This window comes from Macaca nemestrina, chromosome 10 (genome assembly GCF_043159975.1).
Source record: "Macaca nemestrina isolate mMacNem1 chromosome 10, mMacNem.hap1, whole genome shotgun sequence".
Lineage (NCBI taxonomy): Eukaryota > Metazoa > Chordata > Mammalia > Primates > Cercopithecidae > Macaca > Macaca nemestrina.
The window spans coordinates 80,301,228-80,321,967 of NC_092134.1; the positions used below are offsets into that span (position 1 = coordinate 80,301,228).

General features: G+C 46.3%; 1 protein-coding gene across 4 annotated transcripts in view; it reads left to right on the forward strand.

Moving 5' to 3' along the window:
* The window catches only part of LOC105474285 (cysteine sulfinic acid decarboxylase), a 32,624-nt gene extending 16,688 nt beyond the window's left edge, over positions 1-15,936 (forward strand). For 2 of the 4 annotated variants that reach the window (XM_011728839.3, XM_011728841.3), the window contains exons 3-15: positions 301-427; positions 513-603; positions 961-1,067; positions 1,507-1,622; positions 2,432-2,511; positions 2,808-2,862; positions 12,206-12,322; positions 12,404-12,468; positions 12,749-12,830; positions 13,273-13,472; positions 13,662-13,713; positions 13,869-13,958; positions 14,895-15,936. In XM_011728839.3, the coding sequence (XP_011727141.3) occupies positions 301-427; positions 513-603; positions 961-1,067; positions 1,507-1,622; positions 2,432-2,511; positions 2,808-2,862; positions 12,206-12,322; positions 12,404-12,468; positions 12,749-12,830; positions 13,273-13,472; positions 13,662-13,713; positions 13,869-13,958; positions 14,895-15,068 (1,356 nt within the window). In that variant the 3' untranslated portion in view covers positions 15,069-15,936. Of the gene's footprint in view, positions 1-300; positions 428-512; positions 604-960; positions 1,068-1,506; positions 1,623-2,431; positions 2,512-2,807; positions 2,863-8,512; positions 8,853-12,205; positions 12,323-12,403; positions 12,469-12,748; positions 12,831-13,272; positions 13,473-13,661; positions 13,714-13,868; positions 13,959-14,894 lie in introns of those variants that run through there. The other 2 variants (XM_024790537.2, XM_011728846.2) reach the window with 2 other exon arrangements.
* The last annotated feature ends 4,804 nt before the right edge of the window (positions 15,937-20,740 follow it).

A 20,740-nucleotide genomic window follows, 5' to 3' on the forward strand; every position in this document is an offset into this window, starting at 1 on the left:
GCGTAAGCCACCACGCCCGGCCCAAGCCTTCTCTTTTTCTTTCCAAATCTGGCTCAGAACTTTCCTCCTTTTGATAAGGTTTCTCCCCAGAATTCATCCCTGTCCCCCCGGGTACCTCAGGGATTTACATTCTGAGTCTTACTGTGTTCACTACTCTTGCTCATTTTCAGAGTTTTACTTTGGAAGTATCCCAAAGTTGTTTTTAGTGCAGATTGGCCGTGTCTCGTGTCTGTGGAGGTGTGTTTTGACAGTCAGTCCACAGGCATCCCAGGCCCCCAGCAGCCCTGGCTCTCTTCCTAGGTCTGTGAGTGGAAGGAGCCTGAGGAGCTGAAGCAGCTGCTGGATTTGGAGCTGCGGAGCCAGGGCGAGTCGCAGGAGCAGATCCTGGAGCGGTGTCGGACTGTGATTCGCTACAGTGTCAAGACTGGTGGGCCCTGGCTTCTTTGGGAAGGAGACTTGGGAGTTTGCCCTGAACTCTGCTCTGAGCTCCCTGGCGTACTCTCCTTCTCCAGGTCACCCTCGGTTCTTCAACCAGCTCTTCTCAGGGTTGGATCCCCATGCTCTGGCCGGACGCATTATCACTGAGAGCCTCAACACCAGCCAGTGAGCATCCCACGGCCCCTCTACCATCCCACAAAGGATTTAGGTTTGCTGGAGAGGTGCCTGAGGGGTAGGGGAGGAGAATGGTTCTGCCCTCTCTCTACTGCTTCTAGGAATCCCTATCGGCAGAGAGTTTTTCCTTGTATCCTTTGGACCCCCTTTCTCCAAACTTTCTCAGGCCTCCTGACCTCTGTTTTCTCTTTCTTGCTTCCCTGGTTCTGTCACCAACTTGTTCTTCTCTTTGGAATCTTCCTTCGCTCACTGTTCATTGCCTCCTTTTTCTGACTCCTGTGCAGTTTAAGGGCCTGTCTGGGCAGTCCCTCCCCATCTTTCCTTTCTCGTCGCTCTCTCTCCTGGCAGGTACACATATGAAATCGCCCCCGTGTTTGTGCTCATGGAAGAGGAGGTGCTGAGGAAACTGCGGGCCCTGGTGGGCTGGAGCTCTGGGGATGGAATCTTCTGCCCTGGTTTGTGAGAATGAGGGGGACCTTTCTTTGCCCTTTTTATGGGTTCCTCCTTCTGCACCGTTCTCTTGCTCTAAGCATCTGGCAGGGAGGGATGATTCCTCTTTGATTCCTCTCCAGCTGGACCCAGGCCAGACCAGGGAGGAGGCTGTCTCATCCCTTCCTGCTCATGTTTGTCACTATTCCCTGGGATCACTGGTCTAGTTCCTGCTGTCTCTGGATGGGTGCTGTCTCTTGGGGGCAGCCCCGGGTGTGGAGGGGTGTGGTCAAGAGGATCTGATCCTGGATCCATTCTGAGATGGCATGATCCTGGGAATTGTGGCCTCGGAGCCAGTCATACCTGCTGCTTTGATGAGCTCTTCTGGTGGAAAGGGAAGGGGAGGCAAGCTCCAGTCTTGACCCAGTGCTCCTTCCTCTTGCCACCGCCCCCTCCCTATGACAGGTGGCTCCATCTCCAACATGTATGCTGTAAATCTGGCCCGCTATCAGCGCTACCCGGATTGCAAGCAGAGGGGCCTCCGCACACTGCCGCCCCTGGCACTATTCACATCGAAGGAGGTGGGGAAGAGGCACAGGCCCAACCCTGGGCTCCTGATTCTAATCTCCAGCCAGCTAAGTAGAGACCTTCCAGGTCTTCTCCCTGCCCTCCCCACATCCTGCAAGGCCAGCCTGCCCCCAGGCGGATGTGCTTCCTTCCAGTCAAGGAGGCCAGTAACTGCTCCTGTTCACATTGCCTTCTGTTTGGGGGCAGAGGAGGGGCCATGAGTACAGTGGACACAGTCCATACTCTTCCTACTCAAGAGTGTGGTCTGTGGACCAGCAGCATTGGTATGACCTGGGGCTTGTTAGAAATGCAGAATCTGACTGGGCGCGGTGACTCACGCCTATAATCCCAGCACTTGAGAGGCTGAGGTGGGCGGATTGCCTGAGCTCAGGAGTTTGATACCACCCTGGGAAACATGGTGAAACCCCTTCTCTACTAAAATACAAAAAATTAGCTAGGCATAGTGGTGGGCACCTGGATTCCCAGCTGCTTAGGAGGCTGAGGCATGAGAATTTCTTGAGCCTGGGAGGTGGAGGTTGCAGTGAGCTGAGATGGCCCGACTGCACTCCAGCCTGGGCAACAGAGGGAAACTCTGTCTAAAAAAAAAAAAAAGAAATGCAGAATCTCGGGCCTCACCCCAGACCTCAGACCTAGTGGACCTGAACTTGCATTTTAACCAGACATCCAGGCGATTCGTATGCACGCTAACATTTGAGAAGCCCTTGTCTACAGGATCCCATCTGTTGGAGCTCACACTTGACTTTTACCTTCTCTCCGCTCCCCCATCAAGTTGTGCTAACCTGCCCTCTGCCTTCCCCCGCAGTGTCACTACTCCATCCAGAAGGGAGCTGCGTTTCTGGGACTTGGCACCGACAGTGTCCGAGTAGTCAAGGCTGATGAGAGGTGAAGGTCCTTCTGCCTACATGGCTGTGACCCAGCTTGGCACAGAGTACCTTCCTGCTGCCAGAATGCTCTGGCATCGGCCCTTTACCGCTGGTGGACCTCTCTCCCCTCGCTGTTCAGTAGAATTGCTGTTCCGGTCTACCAGAGCCTGCCAGCGTCCCCCACCTCTGCCCTGAGATCTGTTTCAACCCCTGAGGGAAAAACTAGCACTGTCATCTCTGCATTGCTAACCCCACCTTACCCTGCCTTCAACAGAGAACCTGTCCCTGCTGTACCCTCTGCATTTTCTTTTTCAGAGGGAAAATGGTCCCCGAGGATCTGGAGAGGCAGATTGGTATGGCTGAGGCTGAGGTGAGTAAGTGAGGCTCGCTGGGGTGATGGAGCCTCCAACCTTCTTGGAGGGTTATTGGGGCTCTCCCTGCTCAAGGCACCCTTCATCCCTCTCATCTCCATGCCCATCTTCCCCTGTGGGCTGAAGTGACTGTGGGGAACCTGGGGGTGAGGACACTACATTGCTTTCTGGGGCTCTGCCCAGACACCTATGCCGGGTTGGATTCTGAGAGGCAGGACTGAGTGAGAGCGAGTCCCAGGCAGCACCACAGGGAGGGTGCTGGGGGCCTGCACTGTAGTGTGGAAGGTTCCTGTGGGCTGCAAGGGTCTGTGCAGGGAGAGGCTGAGGAGGGGAGAGGCACTGGTGAAGGCTGTGAGTAGTGGGGATGAGGGGACATTAGCACACTCCTCCACTTTGAGGGGTATGTAACTGCTACAGCCACCTTGGAGGGCATTTTGGCACCATCTGTACAATTTTATTTATTTTTATTTTTTAATAGTTTTTGAGACAGAGTCTCACTCAGTCACCCAGGCTGGAGTGCAGTGGTGTGATTTCAAAAATAATAATTAAATAAATATAAATGTAAATTTTTTTTTTTTTTTTTTTGAGATGGAGTTTCACTCCTGTTGCCCAGGCAGGAGTGCAATGGTGCAATCTCAGCACACCGCAACCTCCACCTCCCAGGTTCAAGCGATTCTCCTGCCTCAGCCTCCCAGGTAGCTGGGATTACAGGCATGTGCCACCAGGCCTGGCTAATTTTGTATTTTTAGTAGAGACGGGGTTTCTCCATGTTGGTCAGGCTGGTCTCAAACTCCTGACCTCAGGTGATCTGCCTGCCTCAGCCTCCCAAAGTGTTGGGATTACAGGTGTGAGCCACTGTACCCGGCCATTTTTTTTTTTTTTCTTTTTTGAGACAGAGTCTCACTCTGTCACCCTGGCTGGAGTACAATGGCACAATCTTGGCTCACTGCAACTTTTACCTCCTGGGTTTGAGTGATTCTCATGCCTCAGCCTCCCGAGTAGCTGGGATTATAGGCGTGCATCAATATGTCTGGCTAATTTTTGTATTTTTAGTAGAGATGGGGTTCAATGCCATGCTGGTCTTGAACTCCTGACCTCAGGTGATCCACCTGCCTCGGCCTCCCAAAGTGCTGGGATTACAGGCGTGAACCACCATGCCTGGCCACAAATGTTTAAAAAAAAATTTAAATGTCCATTAGTAGATAAAATAAATTATGGTATATCTATGTGTCTTAGTTCCATCCCCTGTAAAATGGACAGAATATAGAACTTGCCACATAGGGTTATTGTAAGGATTGAATGAATCAGTATATGTAAAGCACTTAGAATATTGCCTGGCACATAGATGCACTGTATAAATACAAGCTACTGGTATTGTTGTTATTATTATTTATTACTATTATTAGAGTACTGGGTAGCCATTTAAAAGAATAGATGAGACTATATATACTAACATGAAAGTATCTCCACTGTATATAGTAAATATATATTGCAAATTGCAGTATAGAATGGACATTATGAGTCAGGTGCGGTGGCTCACGTCTATAATCCCAGCACTTTGGGAGGCTGAGGCAGGCAGATCACAAGGTCAGGAGATCGAGACCACCCTGGCTAACATGGTGAAACCCCGTCTCTACTAAAAATACAAAAAATTAGCCAGGCGTGGTGGCAGGCGCCTGTAGTCCCAGCTACTCAGGAGGCTGAGGCAGGAGAATGGTGTGAACCTGGGAGGTGGATCTTGCAGTGAGCTGAGATCACGCCACTGCACTCCAGCCTGGGTGACAGAGCGAGACTCCGTCTCAAAAAAAAAAAAAAAAAAAAAAAAAAAAGGACATTATGAGCCCATTTTTGTTATTTATAACAGTATATATTTATTGATATGTGGATGTTACCTCTGAGTAGCAGTAAGGGCCGCAATTAGAGTAGTGATGTTTCTCTTTTTATTATAGAAACTTTTTTGGTAATAGTTTTATTGATATATAATTCACATAACATATAATTCACCTAACATGTAATTCACCCACTGAAAGGGTACTATTTAGTGGTTTAGCATATTTGCAGAGTTGTGCAAACATCATCACAATCAGTATTAGAACATTTATCTCCCCCAAAAGAAACCTCATACCCTTTAGCCATCGGTCTCTAATTCTCCCAGAACTCCCGGTTCTAGGCAACCAGTAACCTAGTTAGTCTCTCTATATTTGCCAGTTCTGAATTCTGGAATCATATTATACGTGCCTTTTGTGATGAGCTTTTTTTACATAGCATAATGTCTTCAAGGTTCATCCAAGCTGTAGCGTGTATCGGCACTTCCCTTCTTTTATGGCCAAATCATGTTCCATTAAATGGACATACCACATTTATTTATCCATTCATCAGTTGATGGACATTTGGGTTGTTTCCACTTTGGGACTCTTATGAATAATACTGTTATGAACATTTGTGTACAGATTTTTGTGTGAAAATATGTTTTCATTTATCTTGGTTATATACCTAGGAGTGAAACTGCTGGGTCATATGGTAACTCTGTATCTAACCTTTTGAGAAACTGCCAGACTGTTTTCCAAAGTGGCTGCACCAGTTTGCAATCCCACCAGCAGTGTATGAGGGTTCCAGTTGCTCTACATACTCACCAGCACTTGTCATATCTTTTTTTATTATACCATTTAGTGGGTGTGAAGTGGGATCTCATTGTGTTTTGATTTGATTTTCCCTGATGACTAATGATATTAAGCATCTTGTCATGTACTTATTGGCCATTTGTATATCTTCTTTGGAAAACTGTCTATTCACATCCTTCACCCATTTTGTTTTTCATAGAACTTTTATTCCAGTAAGGAAGACTGATATTCATAAATATATGTAAAAATATATATATATATATGTGCTATGAAGGTGAGATACATTGTGCTCTTTGAGCATAGAATACAGGAGAATTGACCTAATCAGGAGGTGAAGGAGTCAGGGAAGGCTTCCCTCAGAAGGGATGGTTGAGCTGAGACTGGAAGGGAGAAAGGAAATAAACTAGGTGGTACCCCTTTGGGTAGACAAGAAGATTCTGTGTGTGTGCAGAGGCCATGGGATATTTCTGGAATTGAAGATATGGGGCTGGAGCAGCTTCCCCCCTTTGCCTGGACTGTTTCCACCCCACCTATAGCCTTCCTCATCCATAGGTACTTGCTTGGGGCTGGTGCTGCCATCCACCCCCACTCTCCTAGTCATCAAGTGGACATTTGGAAGTGTGTGGAACTGTTTTATTTTGCTTTGTGTTGTGACACTAGCCAGTGGGCATTACTGTGTTTATTGAGAGGGAAACAGGGATCCTAAACATTTTTGCAATGTACAGGGATAGCTCTATATGAACAAGAACTGACTCACCCAACATGCCAGAAGGGTCTCTGTTGAGAATCTGCTGCCAGTTCTACTTGTTTTTTTGTGTGTGTAACATAAAATTTACCATCTTAACCATTTTTACATGTACAGTTCAGTAGTGTTAAATACATTCACATTGTTGTGCAACCAGTCTCCAGAACTCTTTTCATCTTGTTTTTTGTTTTGTTTTGTTTGAGACAGAGTATCACTGTGTCCCCCAGGCTAGAGGGCAGTGGCACAATCTCAGCTCACTGCAGCCTCTGCCTCCTGGGTTCAAGCGATTCTTGTGCCTCAGCCTCCTGAGTAGCTGGGATTACAGGCCCCCTGCCACCAAACCTGGCTAGTTTTTGTATTTTTAGTAGAGACGGGATTTTGCCATGTTGGCCAGACTGGTCTCGAACTCCTGGCCTCAAGGGATCTGCCCACCTTGGTCTCTCAAAGTGCTGGCATTACAGTCATGAACCACTGCATCCAGCAGAACTCTTCATTTTGTAAAACTGAAACTCCATACTCATCAAACAACAACTCATTACCCCCTCTTCCAGCCCCTGGCAGCCACCATTCTGTCTCCATGACTTTGACTACTCTAAGTACTTATATAAGTGGAATCATACGGTATTTGTCTTTTTCTTTTCTTTTCTTTTTTCTTGAGACAGAGTTTCGCTTTTGTAGCTCAGGCTGGAATGCAATGGCGCCAGCTTGGCTCACTGCAACCTCCGCCTCCTGGGTTCAAGCAGTTCTCCTGCCTCAGCCTCCCAAGTAGCTGGGGTTACAGGTGCGCACCACCACATCCAGCTAATTTTTTGTATTTTTAGCAGAGACAGGGTTTCACCATGTTTTGGCCAGGCTGGTCTCGAACTCCCGACCTTGTGATCTGCCTGCCTCGGTCTCCCAAAGTGCTGAGATTACAGGCGTGAGCCACCGTGCCTGGTGGTATTTGTCTTTTTCAGTTGGCTTATTTCACTTAGCAGAATGTCCTCAAAGTTCATCCACGTTGTAGCATGTGAGAATTTTCTTCCTTTTTAAGGCTGAATAATATTTCATTGTACATATATGCCATATTTTGCTTATCCATTTATCTGTTTGAGTTGTTGTTTGGAATCTCTTCAAGACCGTGCTTTCAGTATTTTGGGTGTGTACTCAGAAGTGGAATTGCTGGAGCATATGGTAATTCTATTGAATTGTTTTGAGGAACTGCCATACTGTTTTCTATAGTGGCTGAACCAGTTTACATTCCCGCAGTGCACAAGGGTTCTAATTTCTTCACATCCTTGTCAACGCTTGTTATTTTCTTCTTCTTCTTTTTTTTTTTTTTTTTTTTTTTTTTTTGAGATGGAGTCTTGCTCTGTCGCCCAGGCTGGAGTGCAGTGGTGCGATCTCGGCTCACTGCAAGCTCTGCCTCCTGGGTTCACACCATTCTCCTGCCTCAGCCTCCCGAGTAGCTGGGACTACAGGCGCCTGCCACGAGGCCTGGCTAATTTTTTTTTTGTAGTTTTGGTGGAGACGGAGTGTCACGTCTTTGGTAGAGACGGGGTGTTAGCCAGGATGGTCTTTATCTCCCGACCTTGTGATCCGCCTGCCTTGGCCTCCCAAAGTGCTGGGATTACAGGTGTGAGCCACCGCGCCCGGCCAATGCTTGTTATTTTCTGCTTTGTTTTGTTTTTTTGAGACAGGGTCTTGCTCTGTCACCCAGGCTGGAGTGCAGTGGTGCGATCATGGTTCACTGCAGCCTCAACCTCCTGGGCTCAAGTGATTCTCCCACCTCAGCCTCCCAAGGAGCTGGGACCACAGGTGCACACTGCGACATGTGGCCAATTTTAAAAATTATTTTTGGTAGAGACACATTTCTACCAAAATTCCTTTTCGCTGTGTCACCCAGGCTGGTCTCAAACTCCTAGGCTCAAGCCATCCTCCCACCTCAGCCTGTTACAGTACTAGGATTACAGGCGTGAGCCACTGCATCCTGCCATTTTCTGTTACTTTGATAGTAGTTATCCTAAATGGGTATGAAGTGGTAACTCATTGTAGTTTTGATTTGCATTTCCCTAATGATTAGTGATGTTGAGCATCTTTTCATGTGCTTATTAGCCATTTATATATCTTTATTGAAAAAATGTCTAGTCAGATCCTTTGCCCATTAAAAAAATTACGTTGTCTTTTTGTTACTGAGTTCTTCATATATTCTAGATGTAAGTCCCTTATCAGATATATGATATTCAGATATGTTCTTCCCACTCTCTAGGTTGATTTTTCACTTTTCTGAAACTTTTATTTTAGATTCAGTAAGGACATGTGCAGGTTTGTTCTAAGGGTATATTGTGTGATTCTGAGGTTTGAAGCACGATTGAACCCATCACCCAGGTAGTGAGCATAGTACCCAATAGGTATGTTTTCAACTTTTTCTCCCCTCTCTCCCGCTTCTTACAGTCCCCAGTGTCTTTTATTCCCATCTTTCTGTCCATGTGGACTCAGTATTTAGCTCCCACTTACGAGAACATGTGGTATTTGGTTTTCTGTTTCTGTGTTAACTCACTTAGGATACTGGCCTCCAGCTGCACCCACGTTGCTGCAACGGACATGATTTCATTCTTTTTTTATGGCTGCATAATACTTCATGGTTTGTATATGCCACATTAAAAAAAATCTAATCCACTGTTGGTGGGCACCTAGGTTGATTCCATGTCTTTGCTGTTGGACTTTTCACTTTTTTGATAGTGTCCTTTGAAGTACAAAAGTTTTAAATTTTGAAGTCCAATTTATCTACTTTTTCTTTGGTTGCTTCTGCTTTTGGTGTTATATCTAACCTAACCCAAGCTCACAAAGATTTACTCCTATATTTTCTTCTAAGAGTTTTATAGTTTGAGCCCTGAGATTTAGGCCTATGATCCAATATGAGTTAATTTGAGGGTGTGATATGAGAAAGGCATTCAAACTGCATTGTTTGCATATGGATAGCCAGTTGTTCCAGCACCATTTGTTGAAAAGACAATTCTTTCTTCAATAAATTGTCTTGGCATCCTTGTTGTAAATCAGTTGACTGTAAATGTGAGGATTTATTTCTGAGTTCTCAGTTCTGTTCCACTGATCTACATGTCTATCCTGTAGACTACATTGTCTTGATTCAACTGTAGCTTTGTAGTATGTTTTGAAATCAGGAAGTGTGAGTCCTCCAACTTTGCTTTTTTTCTTTTTTTTTTTTTTTTTTTTTTTTTTTGAGACGGAGTCTCACTCTGTCACCCAGGCTGGAGTGCAGTGGCCGGATCTCAGCTCACTGCAAGCTCCGCCCCCCGTGTTCACGCCATTCTCCTGCCTCAGCCTCCCGAGTAGCTGGGACTACAGGCGCCCGCCACCTCGCCCGGCTAAGTTTTTGTATTTTTAGTAGAGACGGGGTTTCACTGTGTTACCCAGGATGGTCTCGATCTCCTGACCTCGTGATCCGCCCGTCTCGGCCTCCCAAAGTGCTGGGATTACAGGCTTGAGCCACCGCGCCCGGCCAACTTTGCTTTTTTTCAAGATTGTTTTTGGCTAGTCTGGGTTTCATGAATTTCCATATGAATTTAAGATCAGCTTGTCCATTTCTGCAAAGAGGGCAACTGGGATTTTGATAGGAGTTGTGCTCATTCATCAACATGAAACATCTTTCCATTTATTTAGGTCTTTAATTTCTTTCCACAGTGTTTTGTAGTTTTCAGAGTATATGCTTTATACTTCTATTGTTAAATCAATTCTTAAGTATTTTATTCTTTTTGGTGTTTTTGTAAATGAAATTGTTTTCTTAATTTCATTTTTAGATTGTTCATTGCTAATGTGTATAGAGATACAATTGATTTTTGTATATTCTGTCTTTTGGAAGAGTTTATGATTTGTTACCAATTTTTGTTAAATGTTCGATGGAATTTATCAGCAAAGCCATCTGGACCTGGGCGTTTCTTTTCTTTTTAACTTAAAAAAAATTGAGACAGGGTCTTGCTCTGTTGCTGAGACTGGAGTGCAGTGGCATGATCAGGGCTCACTGCAGCCTTGACCACCTGGGCTTAAGTGATCCTCCCACCTCAGCCTCCCAGGTAGCTGGGACTATAGGAGTGCACCACTATACACCTATTTTTTTTCTTTTTTTTTTTTGAGATGGAGTTTCGCTCTTGTTGCCCAGGCTGGAGTGCCGCAATCTCAGCTCACAGCAACCACCACCTCCTGGGTTCAAGTGATTCTCCTGCCTCAGCCTCCCAAGTAGCTGGGATTACAGGCATGTGCCACCACGCCCAGCTAATTTTGTATTTTTAGTAGAGACGGGGTTTCTCCATGTTGGTCAGGCTGGTCTTGAACTCCAGACCTCAGGTGATCCGCCTGCCTTGGCCTCCCAAAGTGCTGGGATTACAGGCGTGAGCCACCACACCCAGACTTTTTTTTTTTTTTTTCTTTTGTAGAGGTGAGGTCTCACTAGGTTGCCCAGGCTGGTCTTGAACTCCTGGGCTCAAGCAATGCTCCTGCCTTGGCCTCCCAAAGTGCTGGGATTATAGGCATGAGCTACCACATCAAGCTGTGGTAGTCTTAAAAATTACTAATTCAATTTCTGCATAAACTTTTGTACTAAGCCGGGCGCGGTGGCTCACGCCTGTAATCCCAGCACTTTGGGAGGCTGAGACGGGTGGATCACGAGGTCAGGAGATCGAGACCATCCTGGCTAACACGGTGAAACCCCGTCTCTACTAAAAAGTACAAAAAACTAGCCGGGCGAGGTGGCGAACACCTGTAGTCCCAGCTACTTGGGAGGCTGAGGCGGGAGAATGGCGTGAACCCGGGAGGCGGAGTTTGCAGTGAGCCGAGATCCGGCCACTGCACTCCAGCCTGGGCGACAGAGCGAGACTCCGTCTCAAAAAAAAAGAAAAAAAAAAAAAACACTTTTGTACTATTCAAATTTATTTATTTATTTATTTGTTTGTTTGTTTGTTTAGAGACAGAGTCTCACTTTGTTACCCAGGCTGGAGTGCAATGGCACAATCTCGGCTCACTGCAACCTCTGCTGCCCGGGTTCAAGTGATTCTCCTGCCTCAGCCTCCTGAGTAGCTGGGATTACAGGCACCTGCCACTGCGCCTGGCTAATTTTTGTAGTTTTAGTAGAGATGTTAGCCAGGCTGGTCTTAAACTCCTGACCTCATGATCCACCTGCCTCAGCCTCCCAAAGCGCTGGGATTACAGGTGTGAACCACCGCGCCCAGCCTATTTATTTATTTTAAGACAGAATCGTGATCTTTTGCCCAAGCTGGAGTACAATGGCGCGATCTTGGCTCAGTGCAACCTCTGCCTCCCGGGTTCAAGCGATTCTCATGCCTCTGCCTCGGCTTCCACCTCCCAAAGTGCTGGGATTACAGGCCTGAGCTACTGTGCCTGGCCTGTTTGTTTATATTTTTTGAGACAGAGTTTCATTCTGTTGCCCAGGCTGGAGTGCAGTGGCACAATCATAGCTCACTGTAACCTCAAACTTCTGGGCTGAAGCAATCCTGCCATCTCAGCCTCCTGAGTAGCTGGGACTACAGGTGTGCGCCACTACACTTGACTAATTAAAAAAAAAAATTTTTTTTAGAGGTGGGGTCTTGCTGTGTTGCCCAGGCTGGTCTTGAACTTCTGGCCTCAGGCAATCCTGCCTTGGCCTCCCAAAGTGTCGAGATTATAGGTGTGAGCCACTATGCCTTTTTCAGTAGCATTGGATCTGCCAGTAAAACATTCAAGTTTTTTGAGAGTATGAGCTTTGGAAATAAAAACCTAGGTTCAAAGTCCATCTCTGGAGCTTCTGCTTGGATCTTTGAATCTCAGTGTCCCTGACTGCACATTAAAAAGGACAGTAACACATTGTTGTGAGGTTGAAATGGGCCATTTTAGGCATGCAAAGAGCTTAGAGCTGGGCCCAGCACCAGGCTCTGAGTTGCTTTTGAGATGACTTTACATCTTTCTCCCTCTACATTTTGGCAACAGGGTGCTGTGCCGTTCCTGGTCAGTGCCACCTCTGGCACCACTGTGCTAGGGGCCTTTGACCCCCTGGAGGCAATTGCTGATGTGTGCCAGCGTCATGGGCTCTGGCTGCATGTGGATGTGAGTGGGACTTGGGCTTGGGGGTGCGGTGGGGTGGGCTGAGCCAAGGCCAAGGCCCACGTTGTTCCTCCTGCTCCACAGGCTGCCTGGGGTGGGAGCGTCCTGCTGTCACAGACACACAGGCATCTCCTGGATGGGATCCAGAGGTGCATACAGTCCCCTTCTTCCCAAATCCCACCCTTCAAACCATTGGTCCAGAGAATCATCATGGACTAGGGAGTTTAACATGGCTGGGGAAGGAGGCTGAGGGGAGGGGGACTGGAGAGGATTGATTGGAGCTGGGAGGTCAGACATGGCAATTCTTCCTGATGCCGGGGTGAGGGTGAGACCAAAGCACCTTTACTGGGGTCCTGGAAAAGGAGGAGGGGCTCTGGTTGGGCAGCTGGAGGAGGAGCCACTGACCTGCCTTTGCTCCACCCCATCCAGGGCTGACTCTGTGGCCTGGAATCCCCACAAGCTCCTCGCCGCAGGCCTGCAATGCTCTGCACTTCTTCTCCAGGATACCTCGGTGGGTCTGCCCCTGCCCCTGCACCAGCCCCACCTGTCTCTGGAGCTCTGCCTTCTCTATCCTACCTTAGATAAAGTTCAGGCCTTTCTCTATTCTCCTTACCATCCCTTCTGAAGCTGCATCTCTGCTACCATCCTATCCTGTATTAGGCTCCTTCACTCCCCCAGGGTCCTGTTTTCAAAGGGAAAAGGTTCCAGTTTGAAGTTGGAGTCAGAGGTATCCTGGAGTTTCTAGCTTGAAGTTGCCATCAGAGTTTAGGAAGAACCCTGGGTACTGAGAGGAAACCCAAAGAAGGTTAGAGCCAGCAGGCAGCCATCCCAGCAGTGCCGCCTGGTTCCAGGGAAAGAAAAGGGTATCCTGAGCTAAGACCCCCACAGTGCAGCCCTGGAGGAAAGCCTCGGTGGAGAGGGTAGGGTCTGACAATCTCCTCACCCCTACACAGAACCTGCTCAAGCGCTGCCATGGGTCCCAGGCCAGCTACCTTTTCCAGCAGGACAAGTTCTATGATGTGGCTCTGGACACGGGAGACAAGGTAGTGCAGTGTGGCCGCCGTGTGGACTGTCTGAAGCTGTGGCTCATGTGGAAGGCACAGGGCGATCAAGGGCTGGAACGGCGCATCGACCAGACCTTTGCCCTTGCCCGGTAGGCGGGTGGAGTGGGGGTGTGTGGGGGGTCGTCCCTGTTCCCCTCTCCTGGGTCACTGCCCCTCCCCCTTTCCTGCTCCCCGGGATTATTTTTCTCTCGGTCTCTCTGTGGCTCATTCTAAGTAGGCCTCTTTTGTCTCTGGATCTCTGCTTTTCCTCCCCGCCTATGGTTTCTCACTGTTCACAGGTACCTGGTAGAGGAAATAAAGAAGCGGGAAGGGTTGGAGCTAGTCATGGAGGTAGGACCCCCTTCTCTTTTGTGGCACCTGCCCCCGCCCAGCTCTTTTGCAGCTCCCTAACCCCAACTAAAGCCCTAGTGGAGGAAAAAGGGCAGGGAGAGGGAAAACGGTCCCCGTTCCTCAGCATACACCTTCCTCTTTCTCATTCCTCTCAGCCTGAGTTCGTCAATGTGTGTTTCTGGTTCGTACCCCCCAGCCTGCGAGGGAAGCAGGACAGTCCAGATTACCACGAGAGGCTGTCCAAGGTAGGCGCGCTCTGCCGCTCTGCTTTCCCCTTAGGGACCTGATGCGCTTCTGCCCCCTGCTGGCTGGGAGTGGCATGGCAGGTCCCCTTGCTGGTCTCTTGCTCTGAGGCACGGACGCTGTCTTTTGGGTAGGGGTAGGGTTGGGGATGGGGAGGAAGGTATGTTTCTGGTAAGTAAGAAGAAGCGAGGGGTGTTACAGGAGAAGTCAGAGAAGTTACCAGTGTGCAGTACACAGAGCCCTGTGCTGGCAATTGGGCTGGGAACTCAGGCCCAGGACAGATATGAGGCAGAAAGATCATGGAAGAGCTTTATCACCCGTGCTGGGGACAGAGCAACCCGGGAAGGCCAGTCTAGAAGTGCCACCTGGAGGCAAGGAGCTGTGTTATATCCTGGTCCCTAAAGATAGAGTAGTACTAGGTGCTGCAGATGATCCGAAAGGACAAATGTTCTTGCCCTGATGGAGTTGTTATTATAAAACAAGAGTTACTATTTGGAAGCAATGTGTTCAAGGCAATTTTGTAAATTACTTGCTAGATCACAGGGCACAGATTAGTATTATCAAAAATATTACAGGAATTAAGAGAGGGGAGAAGAAGGTGTTGACTAAGCCTTAGATGACCAAGGCTTGAAGTTAGACTAAAGCAGTGTTAGGAATCAAGAGAAAGTCAAGATTTGGCAGAAAATGGCCCACATGACAGATTTGTTGGAGATGGGAGAAATGGGGAGAAAAGCAGAAGATAGAGAAGGCCAAGCAGGTTAGATATGACAGAAAAGGTAAACTGAGGCCAAGGTCAAGGTCTGACCAATGTATGCTACCCCTAGAAGGTGGCTGGGTGGGAGGGGAAAGCACCTCTGAAAGCCTGGCAGGACAAGAAGCCAGCCTACCTGTCAGCCGACCCCAGGCTGCAACTGGAATCTCTCTCCACCCTCCCACAGGTGGCCCCCGTGCTCAAGGAGCGCATGGTGAAGGAGGGCTCCATGATGATTGGCTACCAGCCCCACGGAACCCGGGGTAACTTCTTCCGTGTGGTTGTGGCCAACCCTGCGCTGACCTGTGCTGATATGGACTTCCTCCTCAACGAGCTGGAGCGACTAGGCCAGGACCTGTGAGCCTTCTCCTTGCTGCCAGCCTTGATACCACCCCTCACCCGCAGAGTCGCTGCATTTCCTCCCTGTGCTCTCAAGAACAGCCTTTGAGGCCGGGCACGGTGGCTCATGCCTGTAATCCCAGCATTTTGGGAGGCCGAGGCGGGTGGATCACTTGAGGTCTGGAGTTCGAGACCAGCCTGGCCAATAAGGTGAAACCCTGTCTCTACTAAATATACAAAAATTAGCCGAGCATGATGGCATTCGCCTGTCATCCCAGCTACTCGGGAGGCTGAGGCAGAATTGCTTGAACCCAGGAGGCAGAGGTTGCAGTGAGCCGAGATCGCACCCCTGCACTCCAGGCTGGGCAACAGAACGAGACTCTGTCTCAAAAAAAAAAAAAAAAAAAAAAAAAGAACAGCCTTTCTAGGCCACAGTGATCTGCACAATGTTTATATGCTTTGACCTACTAACTCCTTCTCCTAACTAAATATTTGATTTTAGGAGAGTGTTTAAATAAATTATAGTATGTCTGTATGATGGAATGTCATTTTGCCATTAAAATTATGTTTACAAAGAGAATTTTTATTGACATAAAAATAACTTTAATGTAATTTATGTTGAAAAAGCTGAATATAAGACTTTATATACAGTAATATTTGAGCTATGTTCAAAAATACATAGGAAAAGACTGATAAAATGAAATATGGCAAAATGTTAATAGTTTTCCCTGGAATAGGGTAATAGGCAATTTTAAAACAGACTCCTTTAAAAAAACAAAAGAAAAAAGCATAGACTCCTTTATATGTTTTGAGCTCCCTCCCTTTTATTATGTAATCAATATGCATTACTTTTGTAATGGGAAAATAATAAAGTTAAAATTTCAAGTGCATTCTTTTGGTATGTTTTTGAAATTTATGAACATTCAACCAGCCAAGCACGGTGGCTCACCTCTGTAATCCCAGCACTTTGGGAGGCCGAGGCATGAAACCCTGTCTCTACTAAAAATACAGAAATTAGCCAGGCATGATGGCAGGTGCCTGTAATCCCAGCTACTTGGAAGGCTGAGGTGGGAGAATTGCTTGAACCCAGGAAATGGAGGTTACAGTGAGCTGAGATCACACCATTGCACCGTAGCCTGGGCAACAGAGCAAGACTGTCTCAAAAAACGAAGCACAACAAAACATTCAATCAAATAATGGAGAACTTTATTTTTTTTTTTTAAACAAGATATGGCCGGGTATGGTGGCTCAGGCCTATAATCCTAGCACTTTGTGAGGCTGAGGTGGGAGAATCGCTTGAGCCCGGGAGTTCAAGACCAGCCTGGGCAACATAGCAAGACCCATCTCTAAAAAAAAAATTTTTTTTTTTAATTAGCCAGACATGATGGTGTACACCTGTGGTCTCAGCTGTTTCAGAGGAGGTGGTAAAATTGCTTGGGCCCAGAGGGTTGAGGCTGCAGTGAGCTGTGATTGCATCAGCACTCCAGCCTGAGTAACAGCGTGAGAATTTATCTCAAAAAAGTGAAATAAAAAGATGGTAAGAGAGGAACAATTTTTTTTCCCCTGAAAACCTTTAATGGGAGAGAAAAAGCAGAATCACCCTATAATCAATTTTACTTTGGTGACATTGAAACAAAATGGACACGGATTGGATCTTGAGACCAGAGCCTTATGTAATTATCAATCTCGAAAAATCTTAACATGCACACAAAGATTTTTCTTCTGAAATTTAAACAATAGAAAAGTTAATGATAATGACAACTAACCAGCAACCAAACCACTGCATGTCCTGTGGTTTTCTTACTGTCTTACATAAAAACATCCATTTAACGTTTTTTTTTGGGCAGGGGACAGAGTCTCGCTCTGTCACCCAGGCTGGAGTGCAGTGGCGCAATCTCGGCTCACTGCAAGCTCCGCCTCCCAGGTTCACGCCATTCTCCTGCCTCAGCCTCCCAAGTAGCTGGGACTACAGGTGCCTGCCGCCATGCCCGGCTAATTTTTTGTATTTTTAGTAGAGATAGGGTTTCACCGTGTTAGCCAGGATGGTCTCGATCTCCTGACCTCGTGATCCACCTGCCTCGGCCTCCCAAAGTGCTGGGATTACAGGCGTGAGCCACTGAGCCCAGCCAACTTTTTTTTTTTTTTTGAGACGGAGTTTCACTCTTGTTGCCCAAGCTGGAGTACAATGGCATGATCTCTGCTCACTGCAACCTCCGCCTCCCGGGTTCAAGTGATTCTCTGGTCTCAGCCTACCGAGTAGCTGGGATTACAGGTGCATGCTACCATGCCCGGCTAATTTTTGTATTTTTAGTAGAAATGGGGTTTCACCATGTTGGCCAGGCTAGTCTCAAACTCATGACCTCAAGTGATCCATCCGCCTCGGCTTCCCAAAGTGCTGGGATTACAGGCGTGAGCCACCGTGCCCAACCCATCCATTTAACATTTAAAATCCTAGCTGATACTGTTTCTCAATCACTTTTTGGGAAAGAGACATTTAGCTACACAAGTTATTAAGGACAAGTGGCAAGTCTACCAGAACTTTTTGTTATTTCCAATTCCTAAAAATATCATTTATGGAAACAGTAATGTGGCCATGTAAAAGTCATCCAAAGTTATTTGAAGAGCAAATACAGACTGTACGAACCATAGCAAAAGAACATCCAAATCTCCGACGCAATTCTTTTGACCATTTGGAGAAAAAAAGCCTTTCATAAATTGCTAGTAATTCCCCTATAAAGTTGTTATTCTCATTATGAATGGTATTTTAATTTCCTCTAATAGTAGAATTTTTGACACCTTCAATGTAAACTCCAAACTCTACTCTTAAAGGATTCTGTGTATCTGCAAAATGTCTCAAATATAGAAAAAAAAAAAAGCCTTACTCGAAGCAAAGCCAGAAAGCAAAAACAAAAATAAAATCTTCAAATTCCTTGAATCATCTCCATTTGAGAAATATTTTAAGGAGAAGGCCAGAAGAACAGAACATAAAATCAGTTAATCACTTGTTTTTTTTTTTTTTTCTTTCTTTCAACTTTATAAAACTGATGTTTCTTTTCTCCTTTCCCAAAATTCAGCCTCAGACTCTCTGGATTCAATAAAGTTACACTCTATATTTTAATTATTTATTTTTAAAGTTTCTGTCTCATCTAACTGGAATGTAAGCTCTGAGAGCAGAGAGCTTACATTTTGCTACCTCCCAAAATACTGCCTGGTGCTTACGAGGTGGTTGCTTTGTTGAGTGAATGGTTCATGAGCTTCGGAAACTAGCTGGTTAGCTCTCAGTCATACAACTTTTTAAAAACTAAAATAAAATTGAGACAGGGTCTGGCTATGTTGCCCAGGCTGGTCTCAAACTCCTGGGCTCAAAGCAACCCTCCAGCCTCAACCTTCCAAGGGCCAGGATTCCCGGCAGAGCTGCTGCACCCAACCGTTCACACAACTTGTAAGTGGTGGAGTCAGAAACTAAACTCAGACCATCTTGCTCTGGTTCTTAACTATGGATCTGACCAGCTTCTGTTGACAGGTGTATCTAATTCATAGGTGTGTCCGTTAGGACTGTACACCTTAATAGCCTTAGTAGCCTAACCTTAATAGCATAAATTATTAACCATGTGCTGTGGATCTACTGCTTGCAGGAAGGTTGAGGCCATTCCCAGGTTTAGTCACCCATCTTGCCCTTGGTCTGGGGAAATGATATTTCCCTCAAATAGGAAAATAAAGGCATTGGAAACGCCTGAGTGGGTTGCAATGTTAGAATTATTTTTTGTTGTCGTTTGGTTTTGATTTTGGTTTCGGTAAGAGCAAAGGCATCAAAGCATCCTAGTCTCTAGCACCTAGGGACCAGCCTCCCCTTGCCTGGGGAAGGAAGATGGTGCCCTTCACAGGGTGGAAGGCCAGGACCTGGGAAGGTAAGAAGCTGGGTGGGGTACCTATGATGTCATAGCAGCTCTCTGAGGTTGAGAGTAAGAGCCCTTTTAAGAAAGTAGATAAATCCCAGCTACTCAGGAGGCTGAGGTAGGAAAATCGCTTGAACCTGGGAGGTGGAGGTTGTGGTGAACCAAGATCGCACCATTGCAACCCAGTCTGGGTAACAAGTGCGAAACTCTGTCAAAAAAAAAAAAAAAAAAAAAAAGTAGATAAAAGAGAACAAGCTAAAGTCAGAATTTGACTGGACACTTGGAACTGTCCTTATACACCCTAGTCCTCATTTGGCTCTTTCTCTTCTGTTTATGTGCCTTTTAAAAACCTTTTTTATAGCATCCTTCAATAGCTCAGCTGGTACAGCAGAGGACTATAGTCAACATCTTTTTATTTTGAAATAATTTCAAACTTATAGAAAAGTTGCATTCTTGTAATTATTCTTAGTTACAGATACCTCCCATATACTCTTTACCCAGATTTATCCATTTCTCACATTTTGACAAATTTGCTTTGTCATTCTTTCTCTAAATGCATTATACTCATTTTTTTCTGAATCATTTGAGAGTCAGTGCATATATTATGACCCTTTATCTCTTAATACTATAATGCCTATTTCTCAATAGCAAGAATATTCTCTTAAATAATCATGGTACAGGTTTAGCCGGATGTAGTGGCATATTCCTGTAATCCCAGGTACTTGGGAGGCTGAGGCAGGAGAATCCCTTAAACCCTGGAGGTGGAGGTTGCAGTGAGCCGAGATCACGCCACTGCACTCTAGCCTGGGCGACAGAGTGAGACTCTGTCTCAAAAAAAAAAAAAAAAAAATCATGGTACAGGCTAGGCAAGGTGGCTCACACTTGCAATCCCAGCGCTTTGAGAGGCTGAGGTGGGAGTATCCCTTGACTCCAGGAGTTCAAAATCAGCCTGGACAACACAGCAAGACCCTATTTCTATAAAAACATAAAAAATAAGTTAGCCCAGCATGGTGGCATGCTCCTATAGTCCCAGCTACTCGGGAGGCTGAGGTGGGAGGATTGCTTGAGCCTAGGAGTTTGAAGCTGCAGTGAGCTATGATTGAGCCACTGCACTCCCTCCTGGGCAACAGAGCAAGACCCTGTCTCTAAAATTAACAAAATATATATTATGGTACAATGATCAAATACAGGAAATTTAACATTGACATTATAAAGTTCATATTCCACCATTGTCAACTGTCCCAATAACATCCTTGGTAGCACTTCCCCCTCCAGCACAAGGCCCAGTTCCCCAGCATGGATTGCATTTTGTTGTCATTGCTGTTTGTCTCCTTTGATCTAAAATACTTCCTCAGCCTTTCTTTGTCATTAATGACACTGACATTAAAAAAAAAATACGGGCCAGCTATTGTATAGAATGTTCATCAATTTGTGTTTTCCTGATGTTTGCTCATGACCGGGTTTAAGTTATGCATCTGACCTGAAATACGACATAAATTGTGTTGTGTTCTTTTAAGGGAAAGCCCAACCCAAGCCCTACAATGTCTACCTGCTCCTTACTGGTGATGTTAATTTAATCAAGGTCGAACTTGCTAATGATGTTGTCTGGTTTCTCCATGATATATAGTTACTATTTTGTAACTTGCGAACTTGTAACAATGTGTAAATAATCTGTAGGGAGACGCTTTGAGATCATGCAAATAACCCTGCCCAGTTCAGATTTCCCCACCTAGATTTAGCATTGAGGTAGGAAGCGGGACTCGATTCCAGAGGCAGGGCTTGGGCACTGGACCAAATT